At 37.0% G+C, this 13467-nt stretch overlaps 1 protein-coding gene across 1 annotated transcript in view; it reads right to left on the bottom strand.

The window, feature by feature from the left end:
• Positions 1-430: 430 nt before the first annotated feature.
• Positions 431-13467, bottom strand: part of LOC128705882 (uncharacterized) — a 67100-nt gene continuing 54063 nt past the window's right edge. Inside the window, exons 38-46 of the mRNA XM_070083689.1 lie at positions 13047-13245; positions 11125-11310; positions 8924-9045; positions 8733-8825; positions 7788-7919; positions 6510-6653; positions 6142-6260; positions 5556-5783; positions 431-932 (exon numbers count right to left, since the gene is read on the bottom strand). Of these exons, the coding sequence (XP_069939790.1) occupies positions 764-932; positions 5556-5783; positions 6142-6260; positions 6510-6653; positions 7788-7919; positions 8733-8825; positions 8924-9045; positions 11125-11310; positions 13047-13245 (1392 nt within the window). The 3' untranslated portion in view covers positions 431-763. The remainder of the gene's footprint in view (positions 933-5555; positions 5784-6141; positions 6261-6509; positions 6654-7787; positions 7920-8732; positions 8826-8923; positions 9046-11124; positions 11311-13046; positions 13246-13467) is intronic.

Consider the following 13467-nt stretch of genomic DNA (forward strand, 5'->3'; position numbering starts at 1 on the left):
ATGTGGTTCCATTCCTTTTATCTAGAGCCCCTTTGCCAGAATAAAGGGACGCCATGAAGGAGTTGGCAAGAGTTCCAGTCTTGACACTAACCCCATTATGACTAATTGGGAGGGGGGAATCAAACTTCAAAATATTATATTTTGGTAATTTTACATGTTAAGGTTAAACTGCGGCATGTGCTACACATTTACAAGTTTGTTTTATTAAATGTAAAGAGCAAGATTAATGGGCACCACTATTGCAAGAGGAAAACACCAAACTCAAGGGGCATATAGCACCTGGGAGGATGCAGATAGTAATCAGGTTCTACTAAGGCGAGATATGGTTTAGGAACCTCCCTGAGGGGCACTAGTGTGGTAGAAACCACGAGTGTCTTCTGATCACAAGTTTAACTTTAGTAGTATTAAGGATTTAATAATAAAAGGCAAAGATACTTATAAATATATTAATCTTTTATATGCATATAGAATAAATAGTAAACATTTAACGATAAAAAGCTTAAGACTTAGCTGGAATATATTTGAATTTCTAATTTAAAACTGCAAATGAAACTCAATAGCTGGAACTTTTGAAAGTTTTAAATAATGGTAAAATATTGTACGATTAACTAGGGCATCTGACAACTTTATATTGTGATTTTTGTGTTTCTTCCAGAACTTATGATTTACTGAGAAGGCTAAGAGTTTGCTTTTTAAAGCTTCAGGGTTCTAGAGAAATCTTTAGATCAGGCCTTCAGAATTCACTACCGGCTTCGAGGAGTTTCTACCTGATGTTTGCCTCCAGGACCACAGCGGGTTCTGCGGTGACATCCTCTTCAGCGCACACGTCTCCAGCTATGGAAATTCTATGTAGCTGTGTCCCGGAGGTTGCACACCCCCACGCCTCCAACCTCTGCTTACCAGGGGCGTGTAGCTTCCCTTCCTTCCTGAACCTGAAGCGGAGTAATATGTATCCTGCTATTTCTAATATACAAGGCAACTTACTATGCAGTTTATGGATTGTTTTACAGCTAGGAATATGAAAATTGCAATTGAATCAACATTGGGCAATGTTCATGGAACAAATAGTGACGCCAACGTCACTATTTGTCACCAACTGGCTGGCGACACGAGGTCGTCACCAGAGTACATCACTGCCAAACTCAAACCTCATGATTTAGATAAGGTGATAAGAACAAACGCTGCAACAGGCCTACTGACCCATGCGAAGCAGGTCCATGCCACCCCACTGGTCTAGAATAACCACCTAGTCAGGTCACTTCCACTTAAGGAGCACGGCACCACACCTGGTAGCCCAAGCTAGTCATGTCCAACTTGCACCCACTCGTTTATTTATCGAACCTACTTTTAAAACTACACAACGTCTTAGCGTCTATGACGATACTCTGGAGTTTGTTCCACTCATACACAACTATTACCAAACCAGTGCTTTCCTATATCCTTCCTGAATCTGAAATTTTCAAACTAAGCCATTGCTACGAGTCCTGTCTTGGCTGGATATTTTCAGCACGCTATTTACATTCCCTTTATTCCTGTTCTCCATTTATACACCTCAATCACCTCTCCCTAATTCTACGCCTTCCTAGAGTGCAAATTCAGGGCCCTCAGTCTATCCTCATAGGGAAGATTCCTGATACATGGGATCAACCGTTATCCTCCTCTGTACGTTTTCCATTGCATTTATATCCATTCTGTAATATGGTGACCAGAACTGTGCAGCATATTGTAAACGAGGCCGAACCAAGGATATATAGTTGAACAACCTGAGGACTTAGTTATACATCTTTATATGAAGCCAAGGATTCTGTTAGCTTTATTGCGAACACTTATGCACTGTTGTATTTGTTTCGGATTACTGCTAACCAGAACTAAAACATTTCCGCAATCAGTAGTATTAAGATCTACACTATTCAGTTTATAAGTGGTATGGTTCACGTCCTGTCCAACATTTAGTACTTAGCATTTGTCTTAAACTGCATTTGCCACTTCTCAGACCACTGCATCAATATTCAAATCCTGGAGTGCACTAATATCCTTAATAGAATGAATTGGACGGCCTATTTTGGCGTCGTCAGCAAATTTGCTCGTCGCTATTTATTCCCATCAATATCGTTTATATAAATTGTGAACGAAGGGCTTGTGACGTACCCCCATTTATGCAAACTGCTGCCTATTTGTAAACAACGCCTCTACCAATGAAAAAATTTCTATTCTGTGTGCCTTAAGTTTCCTCATGTCTGATGTGGAACTATCGAAAGCCTTACTGAAGTCCATATACATCATATTCATTACCATGACACCTCAAACACCTTAGCGAAAAAAGTAAATTCCTTAGACAGGAACGCCCCTTAGTAAAACCGTGTTGCTATTCATTTATCAATTTATGCCTGTCAAGATGGCTACGAATTGCCTCTGCAATTATTGATTCCATAAATTTCCCCACTATGGAGGCAAGGCTTATTGGTCTATAGTTCGAAGCTAAGGACCTGTCACCTGCCTTGTAAATATGCCATTTTCTACTTATCAGGCACTGCCAGTTTGTAGCGATATGTTGAAAAGATTAGCCAAAGGTTTGCAAAGTTCCTCTTTGCATTTTCTAAAACTCTTGCAAACAATCAGGGCCTGGGTATTTGTTAGGTTTTAATTTCTCTATTTGTCTGAGGACCATATCACTAGTTACTGCAATCGTGCATAGTTTATTATTGTCCTGTTCTACACAATTTATTATTTCTGGAATTTCGCTAGCATCTTCCCGAGTAAAGAGGAAGAAAGAATTTAGAATTTCACACATCCGTATCACTGTCAGTGATTTGAGCGAGTTACTCTTAAGTGGGCCTATCTTTAAATCTTACTTTTGTATACCTGAAAGAACCCTATCGGGTTAATCTGCGAATCCCTTGTGACCTTAGCCTCAATCCCATTTTGCTTTTCTTTTTTTTCTTTAATTGAATATTTTTCTTAACTGCCCATCCCCTCTTGATACACCTATACATGCCTCTCTTAACTTAAGAGGTTTTAATCTATCGTTCATCCATTTGGGATCATTTTTGTTACATCTAATTTCCCTACTCGGAACAAAAGTTGACTGAGCAGCTAGAACTACTCTCTGAAAAATGCCATATTGGCAACCAACACCAGCTACCTGACCCATAGAGCGTTCAATTTAGCCCACCCAGGTAATTTTTCAGTCCCAGGAAATCAGACTTTCTTGTAGTTTACTGGGTGATTTCATAATATATTGAAATTAAGTGATTTGTGATCACTTGCCCCAAGCTCATCTATAACCTCGAGATTATTAATTAGTGAATCTATGTTGGCAAGATACAAGTCAAGCAGATAGTTTCTTCTAGTTGGTTCTGTCGCGAACTTAAAAAGCAATCCTGCACTGGATCAAGAAAATCACTAGACAAGATTTCTTCTCATTGTTCCAATCGGTTTGTCTCAAGTTAAAATCCCTCATTAACACAACATTTTCGTATCTTCATGCCTTATGAATTTCGTCCCATAACAGCTTCCTATCAAGTTTGGGGGCCTATATATCACCCATAATTAATTTTTCATACCACTCGAGAAACTGTAGCCAAAGATTGTGTCCGATGTTTTTATTCTATGTCTAAAATTATCTGACATACATTGCCACTCCAGCACCCTTCCTGTTGACCCTATCAGTGTGGAATAGTTTATAACCCTTTATGCTGCATTCAGAAGGCATTTCTCTATCCTTCAAGTTGAACCAGGTCTCAGTTATAGCACTAATATCTATTACCTGCACTTGCGAGTAATCTTAGCTTGTCTTATTTCTTAGACGACTCCTATTTGTACAGTAAACCTTAAAGTCACTCGTTGCCCTCTATCTCTGTTGATCAGTTGCTTTGTCTTTTAGGAACTTTATTGTCTTTTAAACATCCCTGATGTATTCTGGTAATATCTGCTGTTTCCAACGATAATACTGCAACCCGATTGTTTCCCCACAAAACACCCATACCTTTAAAATCTATCAGTTACAAGCCATAGACAAGTTATCCATGACCCCCTCAATCGAACTGGCTAATGCAACTACTCCAACCCCAGAGAGGAACCCCATCCCTTGCAAACACGTTCGTCATAGAATGTCCCAGTTATCAATGAATGGGATTGCAAGTTCCTTGCAGTACCTGTCTAGCCGGCAATTTATACCAATTGCCCTAGACGTCCATTCATTGCCCACTTCCCTTCTAGGCAAGATGCTACACATGATAGGGATCCCTCAGACCTGACTACTGTCTCCTTCCCTTCCCAATGTCATTTCCACCAGCACTTAACTAATGGGCTTGTTCCCATTACCTGTCGTAATATCCAATCTGCTGACTGTCACCAACACCAGCTCCTGGGAGGCACACTGACTTGTTACAAAAAGCACGGTCCATACATCTTACCCGAGTGTCTCCCACAATCAGAATATTCTTGCCTTAATTAGCAGGGAGTCAGGTACCTTTAACCTCACTAACCACTGAAGTACACTCGTCTTTGAGAACAATAGATTTCCTACCGTCACATCATTAACCCTCCTTACCTTCCTTCCTGAACTGAACCACTTGCCACTTAAAGCGGCTGCCACTCACTGGTGGTAAGCATTTCCTCCTTACCAGCACCAACTATTTCACACTCACTGCCACTGATGAACCCCTACAGTGGTATTAATGCTCCAAATCAAACTCCCTACATCACACTAACCCTTGAGTTTATTTTTAACGTTAGCAAGCTATCACTGATTACCAGCCATTTCTATTTTTGGGCTATATTGACAATTTTTAATTATTGGAAACAAAATACTATCGAGTATCTAGATACTATTTAGGTTCTAAATATATTAAATTATTCTCGTCACTGACATCTGCATCCACTGTTCATCTAAATTACGTTCAAACATTGAAACTTCGAAAGTATTTCCAAGATCCTTTTAGAAATGCACTTTCCTCGATAATGGAAACTCTTACATTATTCTTTACTACCCTGAAACTACTTTCACATCTGCAACTAGACATCACAGTCATTATCTGCGATTGCTGGAATACTTCCCTACGCCAGTAAATGCAAGTTTACAAACTTTCACTACCTTATATGCATTAAGGTAATCTATTTCCAATAAAGCTCACTTAAGTGGTGCACTGCACTTTCTAAACCCAATTATTTCTCATCTAGTCACTTCCATACCTTTATATAGTAGTTAGACATGTTCCGTCAGTGACTCGTGCATACAATGTCCTGTCTCCACTAGTTTTAGTTCTGTCTCGCTTTCCCCTTTAACAGTATTAATCAAACGTCACGAGCGTATTAGTTTTATCTTTCCCTATATAATAATTTATATATATTAAATAAAAATTGTCTTTAGTCTATTCCTTATCTGCCTTTTTTCACTATTGATGAAGTCTCATTTCCCATTGCTTATATAGCAAAGTTTTCATACGTAAACTTCAGTTTACACGAAGTTGAGTTTAGTCGCTAGTTAGCACAAAGGTAAACTACCATCCGTTTACTTTATACACTAGTTTCCTTAACCAGACGGCAAAACTCACCTGTGAATTCCTTTCTGACTAAACCAGGTGACAAAGCCCTCCTGGTTGATAACGTACAGGTAAAGTTGTCCTGAAGGTAGTGTGGCGAAGTGAGCTTCCAGTGGCCACTTGAGTGCAAGCTGCTGCTTCAACACGAAGTTGGGTATGATAGTCTGAGAATTCAATTTCTCAGAGGTGGAGCCGTAGTGACTAAGGGACGTGCTGCCCTCTTCACTCGACCAGTCCATTCTAAAAATTTGATTTAGAACACAGCATTAGTTTCACAAGGACAATGGAATTTTTGGACAATTTGCATACTATAAACTGGACTTAACCCGTTTAGTGAACATTAAATAAAAAATTTGCGATGCTTCTGGTTTAGTTTGTAATGCACAAATTTATATATTAAACTCTTAATACAGATAAAAGTTTTATATAAAATTCTATTACTCCAACGTCTTTCGCTAGTTTTCCCCTCGAAACCTTCAGCAGCCTTCACTCAGTCTACTTCCACTGAACACTATTCTTCTCTCCTGACGTAGCAACCACTTTCTGAAAATTTAAACACCAAAGCATTCTCATCGTTTCGGACTATGGGATCACTAACCTGTAGATGAACACCTCGCCATGCTGGTCACCTCTGAAACCCTTAGAGACCACCGCCAGGAAAAGGTCACTTCTGTGTGAAGAGAGTGCGACCCACTCCACGTTATCCAGTGACATCCTCTGGAAATTTAGATTTGCAAATATAAACGCCCTTATCCACGTAGAGGTACAATTCTATTAAACAAGCAGTTAAAATTTAAAGCACAACTACACTAAAGGAGCAATAACTAATGAATTTTATCTCCACATTGAAAATTTTTAATTCTTAAATTTGTCAATTAGCTGAACAGAAAAATCCTTGGAAGGTAAATTTTACCGTTTATTTTCTAAACGTTAAAACAAGTTCTGCATAAAGATTAAAAATATCACCTGCAATAGGAAGAAAGCGTTATCCTCTGTATCGTAGCGCCAGACAGTGTAAGCACTACCATGGTGGGGAGAAGTGCCGCGCACAGCCACCACGAGGAAGGTGTTCAGCCTCCCGCTGGGGTCTTTGTGATGCATCACTGATGCCTGCACCAGATAGTTTCAATAAAAGAATGAAGATGAGTAGTGCGAATGTCAAACTGTTCAGGAGAGGAAACCCATGAACTGAGGCTGACTTTAGTGATAGGTGGTTTGTGTAGTAATTTATTTGGTTAATTTGGATGGGTTGTAGGCAATTTGAAAATTTCGTGAGCGCTTTGACCGTGGAGATCAATACTTGCCAATAAAAATAATGTTACGTCTTTAAACAGGAAAAACTACTGACATTAATAAACACATTAGCAAAGTTAAACCATCAGTTTAAAATACAAACTATTAATGCCAGACTTCTCATGAAAGTCCCGAGGGCCCTAAAGGCAACCCTGGAATTTCACAAACTGGAAAGCGAAAAAGCGTGCTATTAAGGTTTATTCTACAATCTGCTATACATAGGCTTCAGAAGGAAGCTAAAACACCTTGTAACAAGTAGCGGCAGTGTTTTCTACACCCGATCGTCAAGAGATCGGGTCTTAAAGGGAAGCTTGTTGAAGGAGGCAGACTAGAGATTCTGACCCTTTTACACCCTTTTCGTCTGTAGGACCCACCAGTGTCGCCACTGCCTAAAGACTTCCGTGGCTAAGGCCCATGAAGTCATCGGTGGGCTCTTTACAACAGCCTTTGCGCGTTCATTCATTTCCCAGGACAGCCCGGGCACCAACAAAACAATTTGCCGAGGAAGGAAACTAACCCCTCCGCGATCTTCATACCACAAAATGAACAGAAGCATACTGGACCAAAGCAGAGCCCATTGGGCATCTGGTACACACAATCCAATATCAGAAGAAAATTCGGCTGTGGCATCTAATGCCAAACAAATTACAGAATTTTTTTTATAAACTAGGAAGCTATCAAAAGTAACATTGTTTATTAATAATGTGCAGTTATATCAAAATAAAGGCCTTCCTGTATGCTTAACGCTATAGCCCAGATAACTCCATTTATGAAGACCCACAAGATCAAGGCACACATTTCATATATAAAACCCATGAAATTATCTACTTAAACCATAACTAAATATACTATCTCTACAACGTTGGTTTGCCGAGCATACGGAGTCTAGCACATCTTTCCTGCACGTACACCAAGTTAATTCCCAGTACAGACCAGAAATCAGTTCCTTACCTTCTGTGGGTTTTGAGAGGGAAGTCGCTGGTGTTGTACAAAGGTGTTATCACCCCTCTCACACATTACCACAACGTCATGACCGCGAGATTCCACCATTATCAGGCACAACACACCACGCAAAATTACTACCTGGTTAATAAAGGACAGTCTATAGAATGCAAATAAACTATAATGTTGGAACAGTTATATAAACCCAGTAATTACAGGTATACAGTACTTTTATACAACACCTAGAAAAAGTGGGTAACCTGTATGGTTATTCAGCAATAAACGTAGAGAAAATGCGTGCATGGGGAAGATTATTTCAATACAATGGTTTCGTCTAAGGAATGGATCAGCATTGAAGAAGGAACTGCAAGGCATGAAATCAAGAGGGTATCCGGGTGTCATTCTAAAAAAATCTTACCATTTTCAGTTTTATTTCTAATCAATACATTTGAATTTTGCTTTTGATCTGCGCACATCGAAAGCAACAATCTTTCATCTGATGACTGGGACCATAAAAATAAAGGAGTTCACCCATTAACGCAATATAGAGGCTTAGGATTCATTACTCTTGCACATCGCTACAACTAAATACTTCAACTTCGAGTTTTTAACCGAATAAACTAAATACTTTTAATCTATTTTCTAAAGATGGCAATTTCTAATTTTCCTATCATTAACGTTTAAGTATGATCTTACTCAACTTTCACGAGCGTAGAGGAATTCGGTGTATAATCATTCACCCCTTCCCCTCTTATCAAACCTGTATCTTTTTTCTCAGGCACCGACTCCTACGGGTTTATCTCTTCCCCATAAACCCGTAACCTTAAAGGTAATTAAAAACCACTTGACATTTCAGTAGTTAGAACCACAGCCACAAACAAAAATAAAATTAAAACTATATACAAAAATCAGCATTAATATTCTTAATTTAGTGAATTACAAATTGATTCTCACCTGTACATCAGTAGCACCTACAGCCATTTGGTAGACCGGGTTAATATCAGGTGAAACCCTCCATATCTGCACCCACTCGTTCCTGCGTCTTGCCTGAAAGAACAAATTAACTGTCACAGCACATATAATTTAAAGGGAAAATTCATTTCGTACTTCAGAAAGGGATCAGTGGGTGCAACAGAATGCTTTACCTGAGGATTGCTATAGTTGTAGTGGCTGTCTTGGAGACAAGAGTGTGATGTAACGACATAATCGTGGCCACGAAGATTGTACCCCAGCACTGTCTTGATGCATCTCCCAGTCAACACCATACCTAGGGATGAAGGAAAAAAATATAAGAGCTGGCGCTTAAGTCATTCACTTGACTAGTGCTGCTCTAGTTTTTTTTTTTTTAGATTTACGAAGATATAGAAGTGTTAAACAGTTCCTAACAATGTCATTTACTCATCAGCCGTCGTGACCAACTAATATCAAAGTGATAAATTTAGATTTAATCCTCCCTCAATTTTCACAAGCCCTATTTATAATCAGTTATCCTCGAAGAGACCCACAAATAGTTGCCACAATTTTTCTCACCATAGTTTTCCTTTAGCTCATAACGCTATTAAACCTTAAATTAGCAGTGATGTACGGTAATAAGGAAAGATTCTTTGCGTGTGTAGGTGCCTTCAGTCTAAATACATTCTCAGCATCCAGGGATAGCACACAGCCTCCAAAAGCCAGTTTCGTACGATCGAGTGAAATTCTTGTCTAGTGTAGATCTAATGTAATGCGCTTGACCGAGGTGCTGAATGGCAAACTAATGGTGCTGGTTGTATGAACCGGTCATCAGGGAACCAGAACTACTGGTGCTGGTATAGACGATCAATAAAATAGATCAATAAAATAGATCAATAAAATAGATCAATAAAATAGATCAATAAAATAGATCAATAAAATAGATCAATAAAATAGATCAATAAAATAGATCAATAAAATAGATCAATAAAATAGATCAATAAAATAGATCAATAAAATAGATCAATAAAATAGATCAATAAAATAGATCAATAAAATAGATCAATAAAATAGATCAATAAAATAGATCAATAAAATAGATCAATAAAATAGATCAATAAAATAGATCAATAAAATAGATCAATAAAATAGATCAATAAAATAGATCAATAAAATAGATCAATAAAATAGATCAATAAAATAGATCAATAAAATAGATCAATAAAATAGATCAATAAAATAGATCAATAAAATAGATCAATAAAATAGATCAATAAAATAGATCAATAAAATAGATCAATAAAATAGATCAATAAAATAGATCAATAAAATAGATCAATAAAATAGATCAATAAAATAGATCAATAAAATAGATCAATAAAATAGATCAATAAAATAGATCAATAAAATAGATCAATAAAATAGATCAATAAAATAGATCAATAAAATAGATCAATAAAATAGATCAATAAAATAGATCAATAAAATAGATCAATAAAATAGATCAATAAAATAGATCAATAAAATAGATCAATAAAATAGATCAATAAAATAGATCAATAAAATAGATCAATAAAATAGATCAATAAAATAGATCAATAAAATAGATCAATAAAATAGATCAATAAAATAGATCAATAAAATAGATCAATAAAATAGATCAATAAAATAGATCAATAAAGCATTAGAACAACTCAGACTCTTTTTGAAAGAACTTTCCTAAGTTTAGCTATTATCACCAGCTTAGGTATATAATTTGCCATCATTAAAGATATAAAGCCAAAACTCATTAGCCGCAGTACTGCAATTTTTATTTTACAATCACGGGTTAGTGTATTCATAGAAGAGTCGAATCTCATTACCTGGAGGCCACCATAGGTAGTCCAATATCCATGTATTAGGCTAATGAGCGATACCTAAATCCCAAACTACGTAATCTTTATTGGAAAATATTTATCCCTTGCTAAACGTTATTCAAAGTTTGTGGTAAAAGGGTGGGGGAATGGCCTTACTTTATTCAGCGTGACGTTAGCTTTAACAGGGATGTTGCAGAAATTCATTGGTGGACAATGGAGTTTAATCAATGCCAGTTTGGTTGTCATGGTCCTTATTGTGAGCCAGGCAAGTGACCTACCACAGAATTATCGAAGTTCAACAAACGGGTTTAGCAACTTATTTCATAGAAGTCTTATAAGCCGAGGAAAATATTAGGATTTCTAGTATCTAGCACATCCTCTAGAGGAAAAAAAAAATTAATTTTTTAAATAAGGGATGGGAAAGGGGAGGGGGGAGGACCCCATGTCCAGGAAGAGCCATTACGCCACAATTATGGAATGCGTAGAAATGTTTAATATATAAAGATGTATACGCTGCAGTCTAAAGCATAAAGACCTACCTCTCTCATGGTAGCGGCCATCTGTCGGACTGTAGACAAGAATTTGAGCATCACTGAATCTGGTAATAACTGCCAGGTAGGGAGAGCAGGATGGCATCCCGCTCAAGTCCATCCTCAGTGGTACTATCCTTTTTGTACCTCTGAACATTTGTACTCTCCTCCACCCCCACTGCTCCTTCACCTTATCTAGAAAAAAAAAAAGATACCAGATAAATTCTTTGCTGTGCAGAATTAACATTTAAAAGTGAAAGATCAATACCGTGTTCTTAAGTACTAACCAGAAACTTTGCAATGGATCAAAATGACCAAACAGTCCTATTTAAAGACTTAATTTGAGTTTTAAAATGGCAATCAGCCTTTTTTTTGGGGGGGGGGGAGGGGGGTAGCGTTTAATAAGGGAAGCCTGACCTGCTTTGTTGAATGTAAATGTAGGTTCATTGTTAGATAATATAGACTTGGCACTGCAAATCCTACTTTTTTTAATGCAGCAACAGTTTCAAAGGTTGCTTGGGTATTCATACAAAAATTTGCAGCTAATAGCAATTGTCAATTCCATACCGTCATGAGGATTTTATATATATATATATATATATATATATATATATATATATATATATATATATATATATATATATATATATATATATATATATATATATATATATATATATATATATATATATATATATATATATATATATATATATATATATATATATATATATATATATATATATATATATATATATATATATATATATATATATATATATATATATATATATATATATATATATATATATATATATATATATATATATATATATATATATATATATAGCCTGGGGAATGAGGCAATTGGGTACGAACAGAAGGGGAAAGTAGTTAATTTTTATCTTAAGTCCTTCACTAGCATCAACGCCTTACTAAGTTGTTAGGCCAATAAGTCTTAAATTCCTGTACTATCAATGAACTCTGAAAATAGGTACAAATGGCACCATTATATAATAAATTCTGCAGAGCAACAATAAAATTAGCCAGTTAATATTTGCATCTTTCATTTACACCGAAGGATTTAATGCATGAACTAATTATCTAGGAATCTAAGGCTGAAAGATTTACCTTTTCAGGTACAGGTGACAATTTAAAGACTAAGACGTGCAACACTACAGTAGTTACCGTCAAAACAACCTGTGCACCAGGTTTGTTCAATCAGAGGGAAGACATGATCTTAAGTGTACAAGTGGAAGATGGGTATTAACAAAGGTGATATAAGGTTTTGAGGATCTCTCCAAGAGAACCCGCAATAATGGATTCATATTAGGCAAGTTTAGATTTAGAAAGGATGTAGGAAAGTATTGGTTTGGAAATGGGGCAGTCGACTGGAACAGTCTACATAGTAGGGTTATTGAAGCTGGGACCTTGGGTAGCTTCAAATTTAGGTTGGATAAATACACGAGTGATGGGTTGGACAAGTGGGACTGACACACGAGTTAGTGGATTTATCAAAGCTTATTGTTAGGGTATAACTAAAGTAGGTTGGTCAAATTCTGTTAGTGGGTTGGATTTGTGAAGGACCTGCTCAGTATGGGCCAACAAGCCTACTACAGTGTTCCTCCTTTATGTTCAATATAATACCGCAGAGGACAGAAGGTAACCCACGTGACCAGTCCCTTCGCCTTGACCATCAATTTCATCTCTTGTCTACCGTTATATCTTGCCTATACTGATGTAGAAGCCTACTTACTGCTCAGGCGAATCCTCTGCAATAATATTTAAAATGATGCAAATGTCTTCATTTTATCAAATTTCAGACTATCAATTTTAACAGGTTTACGCAAGTGTCACAGGAGATTTACATACCAGCTATAAACTGCAACTACGCTCATCTTTACATCAGGACAATGAATTTTATCACTCACTTCGAATGGTCCACCGACTGTTGACACTGTAGTAGTAAAGGGAGACGAAAGCTTTACTTATTCTTCGTACGGCCAGCATCTTTGGCAAGTGAACCTTAGTATGGTGATACCAGGCGTCACCGTAGGTCACATTCTTCATCACTATGCTGTTCACAAAGGTTACCACCGATTCCACCACATTTTCACGTCCTAGATGAAACTATCCAAAAATAGTCTAGGGTTAAACACCGTTGGGTCATAAATTACTGATTATAATTTAAGAAAATTAGTTTCACAAACTGGTAACTCAGTATCTTCATACAGAATCAGCTTTCATACACAGGAAGGATTCTCTAGATACACTTAAATTGGGTTTTGGCGTAATCGTAGTGTGAAGAAAATAGAATTCTTTGACCTAGTTAATCACAACGCCACAGATACA

Source organism: Cherax quadricarinatus, chromosome 10, assembly GCF_038502225.1.
Source record: "Cherax quadricarinatus isolate ZL_2023a chromosome 10, ASM3850222v1, whole genome shotgun sequence".
Lineage (NCBI taxonomy): Eukaryota > Metazoa > Arthropoda > Malacostraca > Decapoda > Parastacidae > Cherax > Cherax quadricarinatus.